Source organism: Drosophila gunungcola, unplaced genomic scaffold, assembly GCF_025200985.1.
Source record: "Drosophila gunungcola strain Sukarami unplaced genomic scaffold, Dgunungcola_SK_2 000077F, whole genome shotgun sequence".
Lineage (NCBI taxonomy): Eukaryota > Metazoa > Arthropoda > Insecta > Diptera > Drosophilidae > Drosophila > Drosophila gunungcola.
The window spans coordinates 157055-184983 of NW_026453240.1; the positions used below are offsets into that span (position 1 = coordinate 157055).

Here is a 27929-nt window from a genome sequence, read left to right on the forward strand (position 1 = left end):
TTAGGAATAGGTATTTACCAAAATTTAATTTGATAAAAATACATTTTCAATAATTAATATTTACCAAATTTGAGATAATACAATTTGGAAGTTAATGGCCAACTTAATTATAAAAGTTTTTGAGCTCACATTTCTGCGAGTGCATCTCTGCAGGCCGTGTGCAAGCCTGGCATTTGAATGTTTCTAGTTTTCGGGTTTGGCCAGATACAATTGCTGATGCAGCAGAGGACGATGGGGTCGGGAATGGGGATGATGACTGTGTGATGATGATGGTAGAGGTTCCCCTGTCCGCATGTCCGCATGTCCGTCAGTGTCCAAACTGCGAACGCGTATTCATAATGAGACTCCAATCTGACGGTTGTTATACCCTCTTTGGCCCCATGGAAACCAACCACCTATATGTATGCCGTACAATGCTCAGATAAATTGCTAGAAGTAGCTACTAATTTGCAGTTAGTCGTTTCACAACAACAACAGAACAACAACAGAGACAAAATAGCACAAAACGGAGTAGTCGTCGTCGGCGAGTGGATGGGAAAAACCGGCAGAAGACGAAGGAAAACCAGCAGAGAAAATGACGTGAAGTGGGGGGCGGGGTTTTTCCTGAAGAGAACATAAAGTAGAGTTTTCTGGCGTTGCATGGCCAGCATTTGCCGCTCCATGCCGTGCGCTTTGACTGCATCTAATGACACTAATAAAGTTGCCCACTGATGATAATCTGTCTCTGGCACTCCACCACTACTCCGCTACTGCCCCCCAAAATCCCCACCAGAAAACCCCTAGGAGCAGGTCCAGAACAGAAGCACAAGCAGCAGGATATATAACTACAAAAGATATCCGAGAAGCGAGCAAAATAAGCTCGAATAATGCACAAAATACAAAAAAAAGGAAATTGCCACCCTAATACGACTGGAAAAGTGCCCTAAAAATTCACATTTCCAAAGACAAAAAAAAATTAACAAAAAACAGAGTTTATATAATAAACAGAGTAATATAATAATAGTTAAAAATAGATTATCATATATTTAATAAGTCAAATTTGTAATTTAAATTATCCAAACTCAATTTTTGCCTTGGGCTCTTAAACACCATTTTTAAATAATATTTATTTAAAGAACTCAATTAATTTAAGAAGAAAACATAAGAATACATATGAGTATTTTTGAGTAGTTCCAAAATATGGTATTTATTTTAAAGACAATTTACAAACAATTTCTTATATGAATTCAAAATATAATAATAATTAAAATTTAATAAAATTAATTCTGTGTTGAATAATTGTTCCATACCTTACAATTAAAATATTGCAGTAATTTAATACCCAAAATTGAAGTTGTTACATATTTTATATTATTAACCAAATTTAAGAAGTAATATAAAAATTCAGATTCAATACAAAGCTCTGTGCGGATTAATTTTTTTTTATTTCTTCATTTTTAGTAACTCTCCTGATAGACATAAACCTGCCACCTTAAATAAGGCGCCACAAAATACGCAAGAGAACTGAAAGCCTGCAAATTGATTGATCCCCAGATATGCAAAAATAAGCTAGCTACCCTAGCACTCCACAAATATGTTTGCAGAAAATAAAAAATAAAAAGTTACGAATACAACAAAATTAAGCTGCTTGCGGCACTCAATTCAAAGCAACTTTTTGCCCCATTGCAAGTTGGGCCAATAAATCTGTTCGCCTTATCGCAGGTGACTCCAATGTCTGCCACACCCGATCAGGTTCACCTCTAAATATATATAGATATATAAAGTGCACTGATAAAAAATTGAAATTTTCTGACTATTTAATGTTTAAATTAATTTATGTTATGGAAAGTATAAGGTATAAAGTAGTATTTGGTTTAAAAGCACTTCATTTGAGTTAAATATGGTTTACATTTAAATTACATTTTCAGGTAATGAAATCAAGTACGAAAATAATTAAATGAAAAATTTAAAGAAATTTAAATAATAATTTTATATTTGAAGTCATCGCGAAATATTTGGAGTTACTTCCTTTTTTACCAGTGCACATAGATAAAGAGCAGGGGCTTTCGGGAGCCGTTGTCTTCGAGCTTGTTTGTCTGAATTTTGGGTGGTTGCCGCAGAACAATTTCAAGGTGCACTGACTGTAACAAATATCTTCATTTAACTTCCTTCTTGTTTTCTGTGTGCTTTTTTTGTTTGAGGTAAGCATCTGGAGGTCCTGCCACAGTATCTGGTGCCTTCTTATGCAGCTGTTGAAGGTCCTGGGCCACCGTTATTTACATTTTATGGCACACAAATTTTTTAGCTCGACGGCCAACTGAAGCTGATGGCTAATTTAAGTTTGCTTTGTCCTCTGGCTCCCTGGCTTTGTTGTTTAGGCAAATATTTATGATCGACTTTTATTTGGCACTCGGGGCAAGGTCGCCGCATCGGCTTCACTTGCTGCTTTTCGCAGGCTTCTTCGTTTTACTGTCTTTTGACATTTTGGTTGGGTTTCTCAGGGTTTTTTTTTTTTTTTTGACGATGGTTTTTTGGGGGGTTTGCGCCCCAGCAAGTTTGCAAAAGTTCATTGTGGTTAGTTGGCGTTGGCTCTTCGCTTCGCCTCCATGTTGCACACACACACAAATTTGCTGGCATTGTTGCTGCGCTCTGGTATCAGCCACAGTTGCGATTATGTCTATAAGTTTGGCCAGTACTATTTTGAGTACCCCTCAGCAGCAGAGTATGAAAGCGTTTTGAGCTCGAAACAGTCCACAAATGTGGCTTATGAGTGATTTGATTTGAAACGGCTTGAATTTAGTTAAGGCTCAAAACAGACATTTAATTAAATGTATAATTTATACCTAACTTATGTGCTTATCAATTTTAAAACATTTACATTTATTTGAAATATCATTTGAATTTTAGGTTTATAGTTACCTACGTAGATTACAAGTCTTTCTGATGCATTCGCAAAATTAGTTGGAGATTTGTTCATTAATATTTTAGTTATGACTTTTTTTCAGCATATTGAACTGTTAATAAATTATTTAAAAATAAAACTCTTTTTTTTAACTATTTATAAATCATTCTTGGCAAATATTTAATAATTTTTAGATATATTTTCGATCTTCTTAAGTAACTCTTCTTGCATTCACAAAAATAATTAGAGATTCGTTCAATCATATTTTATAATGACTGCTCTTTAAGCAAATAATCATAATGCAAAACAAATTTGTGTTTAAATAATAGTTTTTATCTTCTTAAGTACATAAAATTATCATATGGTTAATACTTGAAACAAAAACAATATTTTGTTTGGCTTGCAGTACTCATGTTTTATTATTGAATACTTTCACGAAATAAATACAATTAGACATGTTTCACTTTTTATTTTATTAAACTCACGTTCACAGTACTATATTTTACACGAAAACGTGTCAGTAGCCAATAGAGGTAATATAAGCATTCGATTTATTTTTCCGTCAGTTTATTTTTTATGGCAAAGGGCTATTCTAGGGACGGTGAAACTTTTAGTTAGGCAACTTTTTCGGTACGCTCTCTGTTTTGTCATGTTACTTTCTGCTTTTCGGTACTTTTAATTTGTGTGTAAACCCGATGCAAACCAATATTTGAACTTTTGCCATAGCTCTCAGCCCGAAAAAGCGAACCAAAGCGAACCGAACCCGAAATGTCAGCTCATTCATTAACTTGCGCAAAAGCAAAGCAACGCAAAGCCAAGCAAAGGTTCACAAGTTTCGTCTTCCCTGCTCGTTTTCATTATTCCATCGGACAGTAATTCAAATCCAAATGGCAGGCCACCATAGTTCAGACTTTGTTCGTTCCACATTCCCTCCCCCGAAAACACACGTACGTAAAGTATGGCATTCGACCGGAAAATATATTCAATTACAAGCGGTGTATCGGGTTTGGAGGAGCTGGAAAAAGTTTGTGACATCGAAAATGTGCTAACAATTGCTGATTCTGGTTCTAATTGATATCGGAGTGGCCAAAGGTGTATCGATATCTCCGATAACAGCCGGCAATTCAATTGTCGCCATCGCTTTTGGGGTCGCGAATTACAAAAAAAAGAGTAAACTACGTATGACTGCACCAACTTCCGATGAAAATTGACATAAACATCCAAATAAAAGGTGCGGGAAACGCAATAACAAACCTCTTTAAGAATACCTTACTTTGGAATTTCTGTTTTATTTTATAATAAGTAATATTGAATTTCATTTGCATTGCCAAACAAATATAAGGAACATCAATTTTTTATTTAGCCAAAAATCTCTTTTAAAACTTTTATGTTTATTAATCAAATATTTTTTTGCAATTTTTGTACCATTCTTTCTTTATTTTGTTTCAACAATTTTAAACTTTTTTTAACTATTTTAGTTTTTCAACATCACAAATCATAACTAAAAAATGTTAAAATTCAGTTACCCAGTGTATGTTTTCCATCAAGTTCAAATTGAAAATAACCAACAATTGATTGATGGATTGCATTACCTTAATCACAATGCCATTGTGCCATTGATTTATAGAATAGCTAATTACAGGCCATTGATGTTACAATTATCTGGCAAATAAGACACTGACTAAGCCGAGTCCATTGATTAATCAAGTCGACTTGAAAAGGCTACTGAAATCTCTCAACTACCAGATCGCATTAGTCACCTTTTGAAAACTCCAAGCCCCCGATAATGATATCATTATTGACTTTGTTCGACTAAAACAATACAATCTATTGATCTCAGGGTAAGAATCTTGATATTGACACATCAAAGCTACCCAATTTTTCTTTGTTTTGTTGTTCAGGGGGTTGGCCAAATAATTATAGCCGAATTATCGTTGCCATTAGACGTATTCGGCCCATCTTCGCGGGCTGGCAACAATTAAAACCACAGTGAAATATAAAATAAAATTAGCATAAGCCATTCACATGACTTCGACTTCGACTTCGTTCGAAGAAGCTTTTTATAAACTTTTTTTCTGGCTTTTTGCAGGAGAATAAGAAATAAGAATAACAACAAGCGCCAAAACCAAAACCAAAGCCTAAACCAAAGCCAAAGCCACGTATCCACTACAGATGCTCAACAACTTTAGCAACATTTCAAGATTTCTAATTTTATTTGCCCCAGCCACAGCCGCAGTTGTTGCTGTTGCTGTTGTTGTTGTTTCTAATTAAGTTTGCTGTAGTGCTTGATTTTTTTTTTTCTCGCTAAACTTTTATACACATATATTTTTACTTTGAAGCCTCGAGACCTGTTTTCTAACCTGGGCACCCCGCAAAGTTCCCATTTGGAGTGCGAGAAGGGGAAAACTGGAATAATTCTGGGCTCGGGGGAATTTCTACTCGAACATCTATATCTGTATATACGATATACGTGTAGGTATCGTATGCCGATTCGATTGTATCAACATTATTGTGCAAATTGTGGCTTTAAATAATTAACAAATAAATTATATGTATGGATTAGAGTTGAGTATTCCTGGAAAACACAATCTGACGTTTGTTTCACGTGAGTAGCTGAACATCTGAACATCTGAACATCATCATATACCCGAGTGCAGCTGTTAATTAATAAAAAACTTAATTATCTGCTGCCCCTGGAGTAGTTATATTATTCAAACGGAACTGGCTTTGGGATAAAAAACAAATTAACGTCGACTGGGGTCATTTAAATCGTGGACACCCGATGTGTTGACAGGCTTTCATAAATTAATAGTATTTTTTAAACTTCTTAGAAGTATCAATATGTTTTAGCTTATTTGATGACAGAAAAACCCCAATTGAAAAGTGATAAACAAAGCTTTATTATTTTATATAACAGTCGTATTTAATCCTTCTAAGAACAAACTTTAGTGGTATTTCTTAAACTTCTAAGAAGTAGAAATATTGGTTTATTGTAGATTGTTAAATTTTCATCACAAAACATTCGCTTTGATGTTTAAATAACAGGATTTTTTAACTAGCATTTGTGACAGAAAAATTATTATTTATTAGATTACATCGATATTAAAATTGTTTGATCTTTTGCTGCATAAAGAACATAAAGTTATTAATTATCTTATTCCAGTCAGTTCATGGCCACAATAAAATAAGCGAATGACTACAAAAAACAAATGCTGTGAAAATTGAATAAAGCTTTTGAGAATAAATCAAATTTTGCCCAAGTTCGAGGTCACAAAATTGAAAGCAAATATCTCAAGCCATTCAATTATAAATTTTTCAAATTAATCTTGGCAATCTTTTTGGTACTTCCTCATACATTTTTGTACCTCAAAACAAAAGGGGCTTTTGCGAAAATTATCTCCGGTATCTGCTACAAAATGTCGCTCATGTTTCGGCAATTTGTTTTCAAATTTCTGTTGCTTATTTATTTTGCACCAAAACCCAAAGGGAACTCTCCTTTTCCTTGGAAAAACAAACAAGAGCTCTGTTTGATTTCGATATGTGTAGTATGATCTCATCCAAATTCAAGGCCTAAGCAAAACCACAAGATAAATAAAATAAAGTAAAATAAAATAAAACAAGAAACATATTGCCGATAATTGCGATGCACGAAATTCAGCACGTTCTCGAAAAACGAAACGTAAATCTAAACGTAATGCGTTGTGCTGTTGATTAAGCGATGGAAATCAACTGCGGAAGCTTGATTAGCATTTTTGGGGCACAAATCGGGGCAGATATCGAGGCATATATAGCAGCGAAAGTGCCGCAATTGTAACTGCAATTAAAATGCAATTGTTCAAGAGCAATCTTAACACCCGCACGGGGAGTGATGTACTAAACGAAAAGTTACACAGCACAATCGAGTTTGAATTGGTTTGAAATCAGTGAATTTCTATGCCCAATGAAGGTTTAATTTGGTTTGTGGTCTGTACTACACCCAAAGAAAATATGATTCATAAAGGTAAATAAAACTTATGAATTTTAAATGGTAAATATAGATTTTAATTACATTACAGCAGAGAATTGAAAGAAATAACGGAAGTCAAATTTAAAATTTATGGAAAGTAGCTAAACAAAAAAGAAATATTTAATCTAGACTTAAAACAACAATTTCTGGCAAAGGTTATTAAATAATCATTTTTAATTGGAACACAAAAATGTTAAAAATTTGTGATAAAAATTAAATCATAGCTCTTTAAAAGTACTTAGCCACAACGAGCAACTCTCTCTGCGCATGAAAACAATGCAATTTGTGCAGTGCCAATCAATACACCATTTACAATGCCAATTTCTAATTAAATCTAATCAATTGAATAATAATCAATTAATGACTGGATTTCTCCCGGTGCATTTAGCCAATGCAAACAGGAAAAACAAAGAAAAAAAAGATTGTCATGCAGATTACCTGCGCCTGCCCACCTGTCAATGGCATTTGCATATGGATTTGGGGACTTGTGAGTGGCAGTGCCCCTCAATCGGCACCCCCGACATCCTTGGGTTCCCCGGAATGGTTCCACATATGTTGGCTGGCATTGCAATTTGTCAACATGACAAATACCAAAAAACTGCAGTCGAGTTGACTTCCGGACGGACAAAAAGATAGGTTGTGGGGCTGGGCGCTGGGCGCTGGGTTGGGGTTTTTGGCCCAGAGAAACACAGACAGGCATCAAGTAGCGGCATCATCTGATTGGCGAACGTTTGCTAAATGTATGCATGAAAAATGCATTAGAGCCGCCGCAGAAACAGCAGAGCAGCTGCAGTCAGGAGTCGGCGAAAATCGGGACTATTGGGGATATCCGGCTCGCAGGACCACGAAAAAGCTTGAAAAAGCTACCCAAATACAACAAGTAGCTGGGATTGTGTTTTTTGCAAGCCATCGATATCCTTCAGGTGTCAACTTCCCAATAAGAATCTTTTTTGTTAATCTACTATACCGTTTGATTTCTATAAATTATTTGTGTTTGCCATTTTCAAGACATAACAATACTACATTTCTATAATGAAGTCAATAATGTTTGATATTTATCACATTTTTCCCACAAAATTTTTGTCAGTTTTTAAATTTTTTCTTTTGGAAAATCGGCCAAAAATTAGAAATTATGTGACCCATTTAAAATGGTGTGCCATTTGTTTGTGTTTATTTTTAAACAATTGTTTTGAAGAACAATTGTTTTAAACAGATATGCCGCGTTTTCCATCTTTACAGGGTATTAGCCGATTTTATAGTGCACAGACGACATCCTAATGATGACATGCCACACAGAACAACAAGAGGAGACGTCGATGATGATGCTCCTGGTGCTGGTGCTGCAGCTCCTTCTGCTTCTTGCGCTGCAGCAGCATTTCAATTGCCATCAGGGCCTGGAAAAGCATTAGAATCGAAGGTTTCAAGGAGGTTGAAGGTGCTCCCCGGCATTTCCGGGCCCGAAAAGAGGGCGTGGCTGTCACGTGAAGTGAGCGAGAAACAATTGAGTAAGTAGGTCTGTTATTCTGTTATGGAGACCCATTTTGCTTCGATATAAGTGGGTGGACAGGTTTTGAGGATTAGACATGTAGAGGAATGATTCACTTTTGTATCGTGCGCTCCCGGAAAAGGATAATTATCAATTGTGAAAATTTAATTGCATCCCTTGCAAATTCAAAATGATTAACTGTATCTCATATTTCCAATTCAATTCAATTTATCTCATATAAAGTTTAAAGTTCGGTTTTTAAAGTCGAAAAAGGATAACTATCAACTATGGAAATTAAATTACATCCCCTTTGAACTCAAAATACTTTACTGTATCACATATTTTCAATTCAATTTTATCTCTTCTAAAGTTTAAAGTTCGTTTGTTGAATATTATGGCCAAGTTGCTCGTTAAAATGCGTTCGGTTCTTCTTCATCTTTCTTAATCTTTCCTACCCCGCGCACATCTCCACTTCAGATCTGAATTTTCCAGCAACTCCGAAAAGTTCTAAGTTAAATTTAGCTAGGCATTCATCAGTCTTCAACCGCCCTACACTGACAAAAATTTAAGCTACAAAAAAAATACTCTCTTCTATTCAAATAACAATTTCATAATACTTTCCAACTTTTTTCTTTATTAAATATTTTGATTTTTATAGATATTTAAAAATGATAATAAGTTAGCTTAATGTTTTAATGTGGCTTGGAATATGTATTTCTAAATATGAAAATTTATAAAAGAACAAAATATAAAGAAAACTTTTTTTTATTTTCTTTTTTTGTAAAATAACTTTAAAGTTCCATTTTATTGTCTATTCCCTTACATAAATTAAAACAATAAGAATGGATTTTTCCATTATATTACTTATATACTTATTTTTAGTACAACGATCTTAAACAATAACATTTAAGTTTTTTAACAGGGAACTGATATATATTATCCCCACGATTTATGCAACCTATAAGAGCATAAGTTGCTTATTGATTTTGAATGGCTTTCCGAATTGATTTTCTGGCACACCTATTTTCGCTCTGTGTGCCCCGCCCGCGCATCTTTTGAGCTTTGTTTGGGTTTTTGTGATAAGCGGGTCCCGCTGAGCTTCGTAAACTGCCGCAAATTTAAACGAGATAATGCTGCCTAATTGCACACAGAAATGAAACTAAATAAGGTGGGCGGTGGGTGAAAATTTCCAGGAGAAAGTCGTCGAGTGGGTGGCGAGTTTTAAAGGAGGGGGCACATCAAATTATAAACGAAAGTTCTCAAACAATTTAATCAGCGGCAACAAACAACAAGAACATTTCACACACACACACACATATACTATAGAAAGATGCTGGCTCTCCCCTTTAAAAATCTTGTAAGATCTGGATACAAATGCATGGCCATCGAAAAAGGACGGCAAACAAGGGGAAAATCAGAAAGTTCCTGGGGCCTGGCGGGGGGGTGAAAAACCCAAGGGGGAAGGGGTGGTGTGGACACACAGTGAAAAGCGCAGAAAATGCAGCCCAACAACAAACGAGTTGATGAGCGTAAAGGGAATGCCACTAAAGTTGGGAGCAGAACGAAAACAAACCAGAAAAGAACCACAAATTAGATCCAGTCTTAGAAAACCGACTTGAAGATGCCTTTTTCTGTGAAACTAGGACTATGGGATTTTAGGTATAAAATGGCTCTACACTTTTTGTATTAAAATTTTTTTTCAACTGAGCTGCAAATCTAGTTAAAATAACTCTTAAACTTAACTCTTAAATAAAAGACCATCTCGTTTTGTTTCAACATACGAAAAAATACGCATACCCAGAAATTAAGAAAAATATTTTTGATAATAATTCTAGTACTATGTTAAATAGATCAACATTTTTTTTTAAGACTAAAAAGTCCTAGAGAAATTCGCGTTTTAAATTATTTCGTTTAAAGAACAATATATTAAGGTATAGAGATTAAAGCAAAATATATTTCAAATCAATTGTTAAAATTTTTGGGACCTTTTCAATGTGTAAAATTTAAACATCATATTTATATAACTCATACAAGAATTGGGTACAATAATTTAAAAGTCCTAGAAAAAATCGCATTACCAAAAATGTTTTTTTAAAAACAAATGTTGATATTTGGGATGGTATTAAAGGAAACTATATTTCAGGCTTTTAAAATTGTTAGGACTTTTTAATTTGTAAAGTTCAAACATCATGTTTATAAAGCGGGTTGCATTTAAGAAACTTCGTACCAAATTGGGTGCTTTAATTATTCTGGAAACAGAGTTACAAATGGCACAGTAAATCCACAATAAAGAGGAAGGTGGGGGGTGGTTGTGTGGGGACAACTTTATTTATCGCTCGACCGGCAAGCGACAGCTTCAACTTCTTCTAGTTCACATGTCTTCGTTTGCCTAACATTTTCTAAAAGATTTTCCTCTTCAGTTGGTCACATTTTTGCGTGTGCAACGTAACACGTTTTCCAATTAAAATTACAAGAAAATTGTTTTTAAGTTTTTTTGTTTTCTGATTTTCTGGTTGTTATTGTTTTTGCTTACCTGTCACTGGCAAAAAGAAGAGCGTAATCCAGAGAGAGAGAGAGAGAGTGGGAGAGAGAGTGAGCGCGAGAGAGCGACAGAGTGCGAGGGAGAGAGCGAAAATCCTTGTGCTGGCACTTTTCTTTCATTTCATTTTCTTAACAGATCCTTTTGTTGCTGTTGTTGTTGTTGTTTGTTGCAGGTCTAAGCAACAGGTAAAATAAAGAAAATATGAGAAAAACAGAACCAAAACAGAAACCGAAAACGCAAACGCAACAGGCAAAAGGGCAAACACAAAAACAGAAATATAAAAGAAAACAAAACACAAACTTTGGCAGCACTTGAAAAAAATTCGTTTTTTTGTTTCTAATTGACGAAGAAATTTTCACGCGAGCGGTTATTTTTTCTCGACGCGTTTTTCTTTTTATGGTTTCGTTTGTAATTATTCTAATTTAATTGCTGGTGTTTATTCGCTGGCGGGAGCCGCGTTTTTCGAACTGCGACGGCGCGCCTTTGGAAACCAACTGAAAAAATGAAAAAACTGAAAAAAACACAGAAATCAGAGAGCGTGAGGGAAGGAGAGTGGGAGAGAGGGAAAGAGCGGCGACGTCAGCAGAGCGCGAGACACGTATGTCGTTTAAGTCTTTCGTTTGGTCGTTCTTGTTCTTGCTGCTGCTGCTGCTGCTGCGTTGGCGCAAGCGAGAGAGAGCGAGTTGAATTTCAGGTGTGGCAACCGGCAAAATCACAAAAAAATTCTGATTTCACACAAGTACACAAGAGAGAGAAGGAGAGAGAGAGACAGATACAGAGTGAGACGGGACGAAACATCATTATGATCTGTTGAGAACTTAATGAGAACAGTTTTACATATGAAGACTACTTGTTCTTGTTTTTGCATACCGATTTTCGGCCTATATACTTTAGATATGTATGCAGGTCTTGAATTCTTCAAGTTAAGAGGCTTTAATATAGAATTTCAACTATAGAAGTTAATAAAACTTATTAGGAGAGTTGAAAATCTTTCAGAAGCACTTCTAATACTTTTCGTATAGTGCAAACGTAGTCACAACACCGAAATACTATATATACCACAAATATATAAGAATGCTGAACATGTAAATGTCATAAGCTTTATAAATGAATAAATTATGTGAGTATTGTATGTGGGCTGGGCCCAACGGGTCGTTTTAAGTTTTACGAAAAAAACATTGCCAATTAGAAGTTGGAAAATCTAAAAAAACGCTTTTCAATGAAAAAGCCTCGAGCGTTCTTATTTTCTATTTAAAGTCTTTGAGATATTGACTTAAATTATAATTTAAAAGTGTTTGAATTAATAAATACTTATTTTTGGCGGCAAAAGTTGAATTTTTTAAAAATCCAGCAAAATTAAATTTAATTTAGGCAACACGTGTCCTAAGAAATATTGATTCATATGTTTAAATAAGGTAGCTAAAGATGATAATGTTTGAATTTTCTATAATAAAATTCAAAAGCATTTCGTTTAATAATCTATCTCTAAACAACTGGAAATATTTGGATTATACCAATCAAATCTGTGATCTCCGTTATAATCCCTGGCGGTTTTGTAGAATCGTGGTAGATTTGTTATAGATTTGTAATACTTTTCAAGCGCATGGCATGGATTCTTGGCTCGTTTTCTTCTCTCACTCTCTCTCTCTCTCTCTTTCTTTTTCTCTCTTTTGAAAATCGGGTCGCTGTTTAGTTATTCCACACAGGTGTGAGTGTGAGTGTGAGTGTGAGTGTGTCTGTGTGTGCGTGATACCTGTTTTGTCCACACACAGGCACACACACACAGATTTACACTCAGAGCCATTAAGAAACAGTCATCATCTTCGTCTAAGCCAAGTTGCCTCTTTTCACCTTTCCTTTGGCCATCAAATTCCGCTCTCTCTCCCTCTCTTTCTGATCCCATTTGCTCGGGTGGGTGTGGAAAGGAGGGAGATAGAATTCTCCACTGTCTTTTGTGCTCGCTTCCTAATCCATTAACTTGTCTCCTCTCGCAACCTCTCATTTTCTCTGGCCCTCCCCCTCCCTCTATGTTCCTGTCCCTGTCTTTCTTCTCCTTCTAGGGGCTCCGATAATTCTTCTTCTTACTCAACCATTAAATGATGACGACGCACTCGCAAGAAATAACAAAAAAAACCGATCAAAAACAAAATAAATCAAAATTCAAAGATTTTTATTAAAATTCAATCAATCAATCGCATAAATGACAGATCGATCTTCGCAATGATGGATGGGTGGTATCGAATCTAAAATCTCAAAAATATCACCCACTCTCCAGTCGCAACTTTTAAGTATTAATCTTGTTAGGTTTCTATAATTCAACATTTAACAATTCATAATTTCATATTTTATTTATTATAAAGTGGCTTTTCTTAAAATCAAAATTGTATCATGTAAACTTAAATTATATCAACATAATATCACCTTTAAGCAAGATCATAACGTGTTTATCTACATCTCAATTTTAGAGAAGATTTGATTAAAACGTCATTGATCAAAACGTTTTCTAGACAGCTAAAAATCCACGCAAATTGACGACCAATTTTGGTGACAGGTATTTTCTTTGTGCGGCGTTGGCCATATAAATAATGTGTGTATTTTTTGCCACGCTCAGCGATCAGCAGCGACAACAATTTAGAAAATTAGTTGCACACTCAACAAAACTCGTTCCATTGGCTTTCTAACCGGCAATGAGGCAAGCAGATCATCGGTACAGTTAGGGGGTTTTTTCCAAAGGGGGGGTTTGCGAAGGGGGTTTTAGGGGGCTACATGTGGCAAGGGGTGGCATGGGGTGGCAAGGGGTGGCGAGTGGGCCGAGTGACTCTCCCATTACATCTGCATATGTGGCATGCAATTGGATCTGCCTGGCATATTCCAGATTGCCATTCGATGTGAGTTGTGGAGTAAGCGAAATGCGGAGAAAAAAATCGAGAGCTGAGCATTCTGAAGCGGGGGAAACAGTGTTGAAATGGCAACTAGAGGTGGCCACATACGCCATCTATGCGTTAAATTGGTGACCTATCTAAAAAAAAAAAATTAAAGTGAATACAGATCTAACTTGTAAAATATTTAAATAAATATTAAAAATATTTAAATTTGACTTTAAATCAATTTATATTCGATTGCTTAACTATGAACTATATACCATCTATGTGTTCGACCATTTATTGATATATTTGATATTATAGCGTAAACAGTTCTTGTTTCTAAAGTTTTATGGTCTATACTCCCCAAAATATTGCAAACAATGTTTAAAAATCAAATGCAGAAATATTTTTGTCTTACTTATGTGCTGCTATCAAATTATTTTCACTCCAAGAAACATTTTTTAAATTTTCAGTTTTTTTAATTCTTTAAGACGGACTGTTATTGACTATTAAAAAAAATTTTTACTGATGTTATGGCATATATTTTTTTTATTTACTATTTTTTATAGGCTTGCGTTATGAGCTATTAAAACGGGAATGTATTATAACCAGATTGAACTAGAAAGTTCAATGAAAATTTTAAAACGAAAGACTCTTTGCACCCGAGTTGAAATTGATTTCCGAAGAAACAATTGTTTGTGGGAATAAATAATCAATGTTTTTCGGAAATAGTAATTGCTTGGGCTTCTAGAATATTTTCGAATATCTAGACTTGAAATATCGCCAAGGGATTTCCTGAATTGCCTCCCCGTTTTTTTTTTTTTAAGTCTCTGGCACATTTTTCACTTTTCCAGCCAGTCAAATTTGCTCTCGAAGTGGCAAACTTTCGGCTGTAAGTGTTTCGGGTGTTGTGGCAAATATATAAATTTGTGAAATTGTCAGTGCCACAAGCAGAGATGATTTACCACCCGGGGGCTCCTATGCCCAACGACTCATTTATCAAGCAAAAAAAAAAACAAAAAACTAAAGAAACCCGAAAATGAAGAGAGTTCTAAGTTGCGACTGGGATTGGGAATGGGGAATGGGAATGGGAAACTTTCACCGGGTGTTTTTATAAGAGATGAAGGGGGGATTGGGAGGGGGGGTGTCGTATTTGAGAATGTCTGGCTGGGAAGTCGTAGCAAATCATTTTCGTAGCCTCAGGTTTCGAGTCTCAGGGCTTTGGCGCTTATCCTGGCCAAGAGTAATAAACAAATACGGTCGCTGTTTTGTTTACATTTGCAATGCTTGCAACGTCTTTTCGGCCAGAGGTCTCGTCGTTGGCCAGACTGGTTTTTCTCTCTTTTTTTTGGCCAAAAAAGGAAGTTGCTCGTAAAGTGGCGAAAGCCGCCAACTGACTGACCCAACAACAAAGTGTGTGCAAAGTATAAAATGCAAGCAGAAAAATCGTTAAATAAAATAATAAAAGCGCTTTCTTTCCGACTGCCCCTGCGTTTCATCTTCGAATCGTATATTTTCCTTATTTTCCATATTTTCTATTTTTTTTTTTTAGGGATTTGGATGTGTTTCACTGATTTGTTTGTTTTTGATTTTTTTCTTTATTTTTTGATTTGTGGCACAGCAAAAAAATATATAATGGTCGAAATATTTACCACCGCACTCACTCACTTGGAAAAAAAACTCGAAACACTCAGCAGGAGATTCAGCGTTTTTGTGGCTTTGATATTGTTACTGTTCTGGACTGCCCACGCTGGACGTATCTGTGGACTTCGGATTCGGGTTCGGAATTAAGTCGGTATCACTGTGTCTCACTATAGTTGTCAGTTAGTAATTAGCATTAGCCGCGCTGGCTGACCGTTCACGACGACGCTCCGCGAGCGACTGACCAGCGGATGCCAGCGGATGCGGATCCAAGGCGCCCTCCAACCAACCGACCTCATCGAACCTGCGCCGGCCGTCGAACCGTCGAACATGTTGCGTTGCACCCGTGACTACAAAGCGCAGGGGCGTCGCTTTCTAAGGGGGCTGCGCCCTTTTAGATGTTTTAGTTTTGATTTCACTACTTACCCATACACTTTTCTTTTCGGCAAGATAAAGCAAAGTAAATTAACGAGACCGAAAGCTAATTTGTTACCTTTGCAGCTGTAACTATATATTTATTTTTTGTTTTTTAAATGACTAAATGTGTATGTTTAAACACAATAAACAATGTAGATTCTTAGCTCAATTTTTAGATCGTTTTTCTTTGACAGCTATATAATACCGATGTTCAATTTAAATGAAATTAAAACTGTAGCTCTAGAATAGTACAACATGTCTCGATAAATATTCATATAAATTGTGAAGGCCCGTCCCAACTACATATATAACTACCTGTAACAGCGAGAAGACTTTTGGCAAAGTTTCATCAATATATCTTTAAAACTTTAAAAATATACCATGCCTAATTACTTAAGATCGAAGTAGCATAGTTGAATATGTAAAGAGCTCTATTATTCCATTAGCTCAGCTTAAAGATAAGATAAAATATATGAAAAGGGCATTTTAAACAATGTTCTTCATTTTGTTTTAAATAGCTTAATTAATATAATTATTTCGAATTTAAATATAAGCCAAGTCCTAAGTTCTTTATTTTAGCTTTTTTTAAAAGTTATTGTGCTTTTTATCTGATAGGTTTTATTTGTTTTTTATTTCTTTCAGAAATTAAAATTTATTTCGAAATAAATTGTAATTTTTGGAGTACTTTGTTTTAATTTTATTTTACCTGCAGCCTCACAAAAAAAAAATTTTAATTAAATTTCAAGGTGTAAATTAATGTAACAAAAATATTAGTTATAAATATATTTAAGCACTATTGCCGTCTTGATTTTCTGAGCTTGGTGTTTTTGTTTAAATGTTTTTTTTCCTTGATTAAAACTGATTAGTAATATTGGATAATACAAAATTTCGTCTTGATTCCCTTTTAAACCTTCTACGCCTTTGAAAAAACTTTATTCCAGTGGCACATTCGAACGAGTTCGACACGTGCAACATGTTGCATGTTGTGTTTTCATTCGGCGCCAATTGTTGCTGCCACAGTGCGTGGTGGTTGGTGGTTGGTGCTTCTAATTGACAGTTTGCCAGAACAACTTGTTGAGTTTATTGTTGTCTTAATGGGGTGCTTATCTGCCTCAGTGTAGTGTGCCCCACGATCTCGCGGATTATTGGAGGACAATTCCCCCCCTCCCCCCGTCTCCCCGGGCAAATTGACGACTTGAATATTTACATAAACGATTCTGATTACAATTGAATTTATTATTTAGAGCAGCTACTTAAGCCGCACACATGTGCATAGGTACACTCACATATACATATACATATACATTTCTCGGTTCTCGCTCGACAAATGATATCTTTTCAGGGGGGCCCATCCAATGTTTATTTTTTGTGTTCTTTCTGGAGGCGAAATCTGCGGCACGTCGAGAATATTGAGTAAACAATTGCCCGCCGCCGCTTGCCACCTGCAACATGTTCGACGGCGAACGCGGTTCGAGTTGCGGCTGCAGGTTGCAGGTTGCAAGGCTCTGCAACAGGTTGCACCCAAAAAAAATTCCAAATCTTATAAGAACCTTATGTAAATAATGCAGATACAGCTAAATATATATACTAAAAGCATAAATAAAGAAGTCGGTTTGTGTACTTAGGGGTTCATTTAACTACAGTAAAAGGGTGGGACTTATTATTTTTTTTAATAAATAGAAATCGTACATATTATATTTTAATTAATTAATAAATTTGCATATTACGAAGAATACGCAATTTATAGTTTAAAGCATTTGTTTCAAAAAGTTCATTTTTATTCAAACAGTGTTGCAAATAATGTTTTAACTGTCTAATATATTCTCAAATTAAATTTTTAATCAAACTTTATTCAAAATTACAAAGTTTACTTTTGAGTTTTCCAGTGTGGGCCATATAATTTTTTTTACTTTGTTTTTATGATACGAATGATTGAATTTGTTTAAAATAATCAAATATTTTGAAAACTTAAGCAGACCTCCAAAGATTTTTAATTGTTTTAGAAACAAATTTAATTTAAATATGAATAATAAAAATAAATTTAAATTTAATTTAATTTAAATTTAAACTTCAAAGTCTTTGTATCGCCTATTTTAATTTCAACGAAATCTACATGCAATTTTCTTCTTTTAATTCAATTCAATTTACCCTAACGAAAGCGTAGTTTATTGGGGAATTTGTATACACCTTTGGAGTGTATCTTAACTATTAACTGTGGACCCCTTTTTTCCGCCTCACTCCGCGGAAAATCGCTGTAATTGCCGTAAATGAACAGCTGTTTCGGCTCCTAAAAAACGTTTTCCTGCCTTCTGGGGTTCCGCATTCTTGGAAGGGGAATCGTTCAAACAATTTGGCTTTCGCTTTCGGCTGAGTGGAAAGCTGTTTCGCCTATCAGGTGGCCCAAGTCGCAAGATATATACCATATACCGGGGAAATGCATTTGCAGGTAGGCCAGATCACTTTCAGTTCAGCGACATTACTGAACGTTACGGATTATAAAGAAACTTTGTTATCGCAGTGTCTAAGTGGGTAAAAAAAAAAAGGTAGAGTTCCTCCCTAATATTCCCATTTTAACACTGCTAACAAAAAGGTACTAAATCCATGTATTTTGTACTCAATTTAAATATTTTTTGGTTTGCTTATTATTCATTACCGCAATTTTAGTTATTTTATACATGAAAATACAAAAAATTTCAAATGTTTTGTATTTGACTGTTGTCGGAATAAATTTTAAAATCTAAAAATTTTAATTTAATTTAACAAATCATATATGTGCTATTAAATCTTTATTTTGCACATTCATTTAAATATTTTAATATTAAATCATGGAATTTAATATGCATTGTATTTAATATTATGATTTCATTTGTATTTAATAACATTTTGAATTCAATTGTTAGATATTTATTTTAACAATTACATTTTTTTCAACAGTGCATTGCCATTCCCATACCCAAAATAAAAACATTTTCATAAAGATATTCCGCAGTGAAAGGGGATAGGCCAGCGAAAACAATTGGCAAATCGGAAAATGCAAAAAACAACTTTTCATGCATAGCCCAAGGCGTGCATTTTTGTTCTATATTTATTAAGCCAGAGATTCTCGCGCGTTTTGAGACCAGGGTCAGCGACGTAAGCGTGACCCGCCCGAAAATAATCAAAATAAATGTATTAACCATCCAAAGTTGAACCAGCCGTTAAGCATGTTCTTGAGTGGCGGCGCGCCAAGGTTGGGCACTTGATCGCAATTTAGCTCGTTTTGTCAGCTTAATAAGTGACTGGAACTTTTACGGCTTACACAAATTAAATAAACAATTAACAAAGATTTTGTTTAATATAAGTTGTTTGTTGATTGTTTCACAAAAAACAATTATAAATCAATAATATTTCAATAAATAAAACAATAAATTTATTTACCTAAAAAAGCAATAAATTCTTCACAACCAAATTAAAAAAGTTCGTTTTAAAGTTCTTTGTTGATAATTTTATATGCCAAATAGTTAGTATTTAATACAAAATTTTTAAAAAATACAATCATAAAATGCTGATAATATTAAAAAAAAAGACTAAAATCATAAATTTGTGTACATAAAATAGCAATGAATTCTTCACAAAATGTTTTTAGAAAAATATAATAAGAGTAAATTTTGAAAAAAGTCATTAAGTTCTCTTAAAAATCTTTTTTTTTATTCTAATACGCAAATAGTCACTCAGCTTACACATTTTTTGTAGCCTTAGATACGATTTTTTAGGTTTATCGTGTAAATCATCATGTAGTTCATTCCCAAATCGGTTTTTACTACCATATTGTTCCGGAAATGTAATGCGATCCAACGGATATGATACAAGGTCAATTATTGGGAGGGGCTATGTGCATGTTAATAATTGAAAAACATTGACAAGTTAACACGACACATTTAACCTGAACGGATTTACGATTTTTTGGACAAGTAATTTTATACGTAACCCAAGGGAATTACAGCGTATAACTAGTTTATTTTTTAAAAAGGCGTTTATATATTTAAAATATAAACTTAAAAGGCCCCTAAGCTTTTCCCGAAAGCTTTGTTTTAAGCCATATATGGTGGAAAACCATATATTTGTTACTTTTCCAATTTTCAATGTTAACATTTTTAAGCTTTTAGCTTTGCAGAAGCTTTGCAGAAAGTGTATAACTGTAACTTTGATTAACTGCCATTTAAAGCTCTCAGTTTTCCTTTAACAGTGATGTTAAAGTCATGTTAACCCCATTTAAACTTTTCATCAAATGTTACACCAATGTTCATTTAAGGAAATCGTTTTCTTTATTTAATCTTTGTATTTCTTAAGTCTACTGCATGTAATCGTTTTAATTATTAATTTTAATCAATGTTGTGGATTCCATTCTGCGTTTTCTCACTTTTCTTTATTTGTTTGCTTTAGTTTAGTAATAATATTCATTATAAGATACGAGTAATCTCAAACACAATAGAGACAGAGACAGAGCGACACACACGATTTTTGTATTAATTTATATTATTATTGCTAAGACAAAAAATAAATAACGGTCTATCAATGAGTATTAAAAAAAAATGTATAAAGATTGCCAGTTCGGACCATTTTTTATATAGGCTTTTGTGACTTTTAAATTGTTGTTCTTTTATTTTGTCAAAGATTTGATTGAGGATTGCATAATTTGAATATTCATGGTGGAATATTAATTTGGCGGATACAATTGATTTACAAATGGGCTTAATAAGAAACTAGAAAACTATTCAGTAAAGGTGTACATCAAACATTTTTCCGGATTTTATATTATGGCCGACACAACTTCCGATTTTTGGCAAACATAATGGCGAACTACAAAGTACGTCTAGTATTTTATTATTCTTAACTTCACCTACAAATTATATGTATAGAATATAATCTGCAATATATATGTATATATCTGTATATATTTTTCTTTAAGTATATTTAATATTTAAAACTCTTTGTAACATTTAATAAAGTTAAACATTGATTGCTCTTGCGTTGTGACAATAAGTTACTATATAATCATATAATCAATCTGTCAGTATGTATACATATAGTTCATTTCTATAAATATATCTCTTGCGTCCTTTGTATCTCATAATCATTCTGCCAGCCTTGGGTTTTTTTTGTCCCCATCGTCTCTTTGTTGATTATCCTTGACTATGTTTAATAATAAAAAAATTCTCTAGTTTTTCTGTTTTACATACGACTCTCTTTTTATAAGTTTTTCTTCGTCGTCCAGCGACATTTTCTTAGGTGAAAATAGAGGCAACGGATTTGCCTCTTTGGGAGTTCTTAAGTTTCCCCCCTCCCCCCCTTTTTTTTTCCATTTAATGTTGGGCATTTTCCTTCATTTTCCCGGAGTGCTAAGAAGGCGCAAACTCGTTTTCCTTTTTCGAATGGAGGAACACGAAGAGTAATTTAAGTATTCGAGTATTTTGTTATGTACATTCTAAATGTAATTATGACGAGGCTGTACCCTATGTTTATGTGTATATACTCTATAAGCAATAACAACATCTAGACTTATATAAAAAGAAAACTGCTGCGACTCGAGAGCCTGCTGATCTCTTCAATTTGAATTTCCATTTTCTGTTGCGGTAACTTTAATTAAGCTAGGCAATGGCCTAAAATTCAAGAGGGGTGCCAAACAAATTAATATGAATTTAAGATGACAACATAGGAATATATAAATATATATATTTTTATTAAATGCACTGATAAAAAAATGAAATAGTATAAAACAAACACCGGACTATTGAATTCAACATTTAACATTCAACTTTAAATTAAATGACATGATTTACTATTAAAATATTTTAGTTAATGTGGAACATTTATATTTAAAGTAGTTCTTAAATGTGTTTAATGCATTTTAATTAATTAAATACAACATTTTCAAACATTTTAAAAAACAACAACAAAAAACAACTTAGTGATTTCAGTGCTGGGAAAAAATATTTATTTTATTTCAAAAACATTGCATGTTTTTGGACACCCCTTCGTTTGATTTCAAATAAGTTAAGACTTTCGGTGCATCGTTAACGTTTATTTTCATTGAATTGCCTTTTGTCACCCCACAACACCGAAAGAAAATCGAAGAAATCTCCAAACTCTCACAATTTCTCGCTGTGTATGTAATGTTATTTTTAATTGGGGTGTTAGATTTGTTTTTTTTTTTTTTTGGGGATGGCTACTCGAACTAAAGGCTGGCTGACCTGCTGGGCTGGGCAAATCAGCAGCAAGCCCAGTTCAAAATAGTTTTAGATTGATCTTCAATTCGTTTTACTGCTGGTTTTGCGATTAAACCTTTTTCTCTTAGCCTAAGGTTTTTTTTGTCTTATCATTTGTATATTCCATTTTAAAGTTTAATGTTGGGTTTTTTCCTCTTTTGTTTTTTAGGTACATGGTACATTTGTCAACTCTCTTGAATTTCGATTGCACTTGTTGATTGAATCAATCGGGAATAAATGGCATAACTGACAAATGGAAAAAGAAGCTAGATCAAAAAGCACCTGAGGATATCCACTTCTAATTGAGTTGGATTCTGCTCTATAGATATAAAGTCTGTGGGATTGTATCTTAGTATCTTCATTGGTGGTTTCATCTTTTTCCTCTTTTGTTTTTTAGGTACATGGTACATTTGTCAACTCTCTTGAATTTCGATTGCACTTGTTGATTGAATCAATCGGGAATAAATGGCATAACTGACAAATGGAAAAAGAAGCTAGATCAAAAAGCACCTGAGGATATCCACTTCTAATTGAGTTGGATTCTGCTCTATAGATATAAAGTCTGTGGGATTGTATCTTAGTATCTTCATTGGTGGTTTCATCTTTTTCCATACGGTGGTTCACGAATCTACACAACATCCAAAAAATGAGGAAACTAGGTCCTAAGTAAATAGTTATTTTTTAGTCCGTTTTTTTTTTTAGTTTTTTTTTTTTTTTGTTTCGTTTTTGCTAGTAAATCTAATTTATCAATTCCTGAATATACAATATATAGATTAATTTCATGTGTCATTACAGATTGATTACATTGAGTTGTATATTATATTTAAACCGGATGCTGATGAAACCTGTTGAGAGAAGAGAATGTATATGTAATTTATTATATATATTTCTTATAGAAAAACTTAAGATTTTGTCAAAGTAGACACTTTTTTTGCTTTAATGAATTATTTAAAATAAGATTTCCATTCAAAAATTGAATAGTAAAAGAAAAATATCTTACTTTTAAAATTAAAATTTAATTAACAATAAATAAATTAAATATTAAATCATAACATTAAATACAATTACATCATTTAATATTAAATATTTTAGTTAAGGTGGAAAATAATAGATTTAAAATAGTTCCTATTTAATTCCTATTTATCTGTTTTTTGAAGTAGAGTTTATAGGAAATGGCTTTGAAATTAATTTTTAATGCTTTTTTAAATGCTACTATAGCTTTTTTAATCAAAACCATAAATCGTAGAATCAAAAATCTGGATAGCAACTTTCCGGCAGTTATTAATCGTTAATAATTTCCAGCCATCTGTTTAGAAACTGTGCACTCTTAGCCAAAGGACATTTGCTGATTTCAGGCCATTAATTTTACCCAACACGATTATGGTGCTTGAGCGGGAGGACAAACTAAATGTTCGCCCACATTTTGCCAACCAAATGGCCAACGGCAGTCAGCTAAATGCTGTTCAACGCTGGCAAATGCAAAAGCAATTGCATTTAGATTTTCTATAATTAGTTTGTGGAATGGAATGCAAACTAACACGCGTTTCAATTAAGAATTGACGCCCCACCGCCCCCTTAAATTAGCTATTATAGGGGGCGTGGCATTGGGCGTTGGTCCAGCGGACAAGCCATTAAAAACACGACCCATTTATCCATTTCTCCTTGATCATGGCATTGGCATTGTCATTGATGCAGCTGTTGCTGCAGAATATTACTCACACGCCATGTTGGCCGCGTTGGAGTCAGGGTTGCCACGTCCTTGGCCCCCATTTCCACAAACCACCCACTATCCAACACCCAACCACCCACTTTGCCATGTCCTTGGGCCAAAGCTGCATTTCATTATGTATGTGCTGTGTTTTTATGTGTAATGTGTATAGCTAGCCGGATTATTAAAAATGCACACAGCCCATTGACAAATGTTAAAAATAAAATGCAAAATGTACCACAAAAAAAAAAAAAAAAAAAAAAAAAAACAAGCCAGAACTTGGATATTATGTTGGCACCTCTGCACCTGCAGTTAAATTCAAATAATTTGCGGCGAAAGTATATTTAAATTATGACAAATATGACAGAAATTGTGGTAAGCTATTGAAATGTATTTCTTAAGCCCTTTAAATGGAATGAAAACAGCTTTTGTTGTGGTTTTTTTATTAGATGGGTTCTTTCAATTTAAAAATAAATACTTGCTTTTTGCATGTTTTAAAAAAGTTTTAAAAGAAATTTTAAATTAAAAACGAAGTCATAATAATTATTATCATACCGAACATTTTTTTTGCCATTTTTTATTAAAACATGTCCATGTCTTACAAAAAGTTTTAAAAGTTTCAACAACTAATTCTTAAGATATGTTGGTTAAATGAATAAGCAGAATTTATATTAGTTGAGTATCAGTTTAAAAAAAAATAATAAATGTAAATCGGCTAGACAAAAAACTGGCTTATATATTATTGCTGACTAAAAACTATAAATAGTTTATAAATTAAAATGCAATAAATATATCACCATTTACAAAATACAACTTTATAGTAAAACCCATACAAACAAAAATTTAATTAATTTTTTAAGTGAATCATATTCAAACAAATTTTCGTTCATCTGCACTTTGTGTTGGAATAAAATAACATTTTTTATATCTTACTTTTTTTTAATAGAAAAATTAACCAAATAATTTTTTTTTCAATATTTCAAAAAAATTTCAAAATTTCAATAAAAAATAAATTTCTGATAAAAAATAAAAAAATAATCTTCAAAACTAGTTTTGATTGCTATTTCCATAAGCTAAAGATATACTATTTGCATGACCGCAGCTGTATATATTTTTGTATACAAAAAAAACCAAAATACAACTTACTGTGGTTAATTGTTCCTCGTTCTTTTCGACCATTTGGGAAATGGAAATGTCATTATTTCGTGGAAGGGGTTTCGAGTTTCGAGTGTTGCGCGCTATCTTTGCTTTCCTTTGTCATTCTTCTTTAACACTCCAATTAAATATTATTTGCAATTATCCTTGCAAAAAAGGGGTGGCAATTGTTAAGTCGCAAGTGTGGGGGGAGGGGTGAGGGGGGGAGGGCGGTTGGGCGGTTGGACTGGCGACATTGGTGGGCGTGGCACATGGCACAGGTGTTAACCGAAATTGCTGGCAATCAAAAATGGTCGCAATGCGTTTTCCACTGTTTTCATTTCATTTCATTTCGTTTTATTTTATTTTCCTCTTGCCTTCTTTTCTTCTTTCATTTTTATATTTTTTTTCTACTATTTCTTTTTATCTCAAGCTGCAGTTTTCATTTTTTCGAAGTTTTATAATTTTTGTTTTGTATTTTCTTTTCAGTTTTCCCGCTCTGCCATTTTTCGTGTGATTTTTTTGCGTGTGGTTTTGCGGCTTGTTTGTTTGTTTGCTTTATGCGGCAGCCGCGAAAAGCAATTTCCCGGCGGAAAATCGGGATCGGGGTGGGGAGGGGGGTGAGTGGTGTGTTTGGTGGGGAAGTTGTGTCGAGGAAAACAGGAGTTGTTGTTTATAAAGGTCCAGTTGCAGTTCGTGTGGCGGTGTTTGTATATATTTTGCAGTGACCACCCACCCCCCATCCTTTTGCCAATCCAGCCAACCATCCATCCATCCATCCATCCATCCAAATAGATGTCCTGCGTGTCCTTTGGCCAACCGCTTATGTCTGCACGGGCACATTGCTGTCGGCCTCCTGCAGAACGGGCGCTGTCCAAACGCCGCTGCCGCTGCGCGTCTTCCGCTGCTGCACGATCCCGTCCATGATGTCCAGCTGCAAGTTGTGCACGCTGCCGCGGTGGTCGGTCAGCGGCGGCCCGGCGATCACGCTGCCCCGGCGACTGCCACCACTGCAAGAAATGCGGGGGATTGAAACTCACATTAAATTGATCTTTTTTTTAAATATTCAAAAACCCACAAAATAAGCAATAAAACTATTGTGCCACATAGATATACCATTAAGATAGGTTGAACAAATTTGAAAAGACATCTTATAAAAATGTGATGCACTTTCTTTTAAATATTAATAGCTGTGAATAACTTTTTTTTAAAATTAATTCTTTATTATTTTTCACCGTGATACCTTGTTGAACTTTCTTGTTAGCCATTTTTTTATTTAACCTTTTTTTTTGGGTGCCTAGACAAGGAATTATGCGAAACAATTTGACATTTTTACTTTACTGCCCACATCCACATCCATGTGCACCCATAGTAAGTGGTTGATGGGTCTGCGGTTATCACTTTAGCATAAATTATACCCCCCGTTGGCCCGTCTAATGTTCGGTGGGCTGCCATTTAGATAGCCACCACGGACACACAGAACTTGGAAAAAGTCAGGTTGTACGATAAATGTGGTTACAATGTCACTAGCTTTTCGGCAGGAAAGTCGAGCCAAAAATGCTCTAAATCACTAAATCGAAAACCAGACTGATAAAATAATTAAATAAACCTAACAAATATCTAACTATTGAATTCATAATTGTATATTTAATATTTAAAATTTGTTAATATTTGTTTTACGTACATTTTATTTAAGCTAAATTGAGTGAAAAATATTTAGATTTAAAATCTTTTTAAAACTAATTTTATGATTTCTTTCGAGCATAAAAATTACATTTTAAAAAAATAACCAAAATTGTTTGAATTCATTTATAAGTGGTATTTATTTATTTATTTATTTTCTTTAACTTTATTAATAAATTCATAAGAAAATAAAAATTTTGCCTCCACTTTTTTAAAAATTTATTAATTCCATTTTTTAGTTATTTTGCGATTAGAATGAATTTCCTACCATAAGTAGCTGGCACATAAAATCGTCATTCAAAGAGGCCCCAAAAAAAATGTGCTCCTAACTTTTCGCAATCCCCAAAATTTTATTGCATCTTCGCATTGATTGCCGGACTCATTATTTGGCCTCATCATAAGGCAATGACCGGGCGCAGTTTATGACAATCTCATTATGCCCCCGGCAGTTCCCTCCCCGAAATTCGCTGTTCCATCGTCTGGCCACGCCCACTTCCGACTCTGCCCTCGCCTCCATACCCAGTCAGTCGTGTACCAAAATGTTGCTGTCACTGCACAAAAGCTTGAAAACAGCCGGCGGCTTAATTCAATTAGGCCCGGTACATAGAGTTTGCAGATGGGAAAAGGGCAAGAGAACTCCCAATAGAGGGCTAGTTGCACAGAAAGAAATATCCTGCATAAAAACTGAATTACTTCGTTTTCTAATTTTGTATATAACACTGGAACAACGCTTCATAGTCTGATAATAAAAAGCTCGTTTGGTAAATTTATTTTATGACCAATTTTCACACCATTTTTGTGTAAGGGGTTGTATCATCGTTTTTTGCAAAAAATTGGTTAAATTTTAGAATTTTCAACTGTGAATGCCATTCGATTGGAAATTTTATGACGAATTCAACGGTATATAACATTCCAACTTTTTACTATTATTTCCCAGGGTTTTGACAGAAAAACAAAGATTTTAATGTGTTTTTGGAAATTTTTCAAAAAACAAGTGTTTCCAAACGGTCTTTTTGTTGTAACTTTGCCAAAATAAGACCCAAAGTCAAAAGAGTTGCTATTTTGAACAGCTAGCAACCTGTGCCATCCATCCCTGATCGATTGATAACAATTAATTCAGTTTTGACAAAAAAACCGAATTTTGAAAAACGTTTTTAGAATAATTTATTTATGTCCAAATTTCTGACTTTTTTGTAAGGGGGTACATCATCATTTTTTGCAGAAATTGGACAATCTGAAAAAATTTTAACTGTGAATGCCATTCGATTGGAAATTTTATTACAAATTCAGCGGTGTATGACATTCCAACATTTGACCATTAT

General features: G+C 34.1%; 1 protein-coding gene across 1 annotated transcript in view; it reads right to left on the bottom strand.

Moving 5' to 3' along the window:
• Positions 1–24958: 24958 nt before the first annotated feature.
• LOC128264738 (uncharacterized) overlaps positions 24959–27929 on the bottom strand; it is a 60602-nt gene continuing 57631 nt past the window's right edge. The window contains exon 3 of the mRNA XM_053000394.1: positions 24959–25934. Within this exon, the coding sequence (XP_052856354.1) occupies positions 25748–25934 (187 nt within the window). The 3' untranslated portion in view covers positions 24959–25747. The remainder of the gene's footprint in view (positions 25935–27929) is intronic.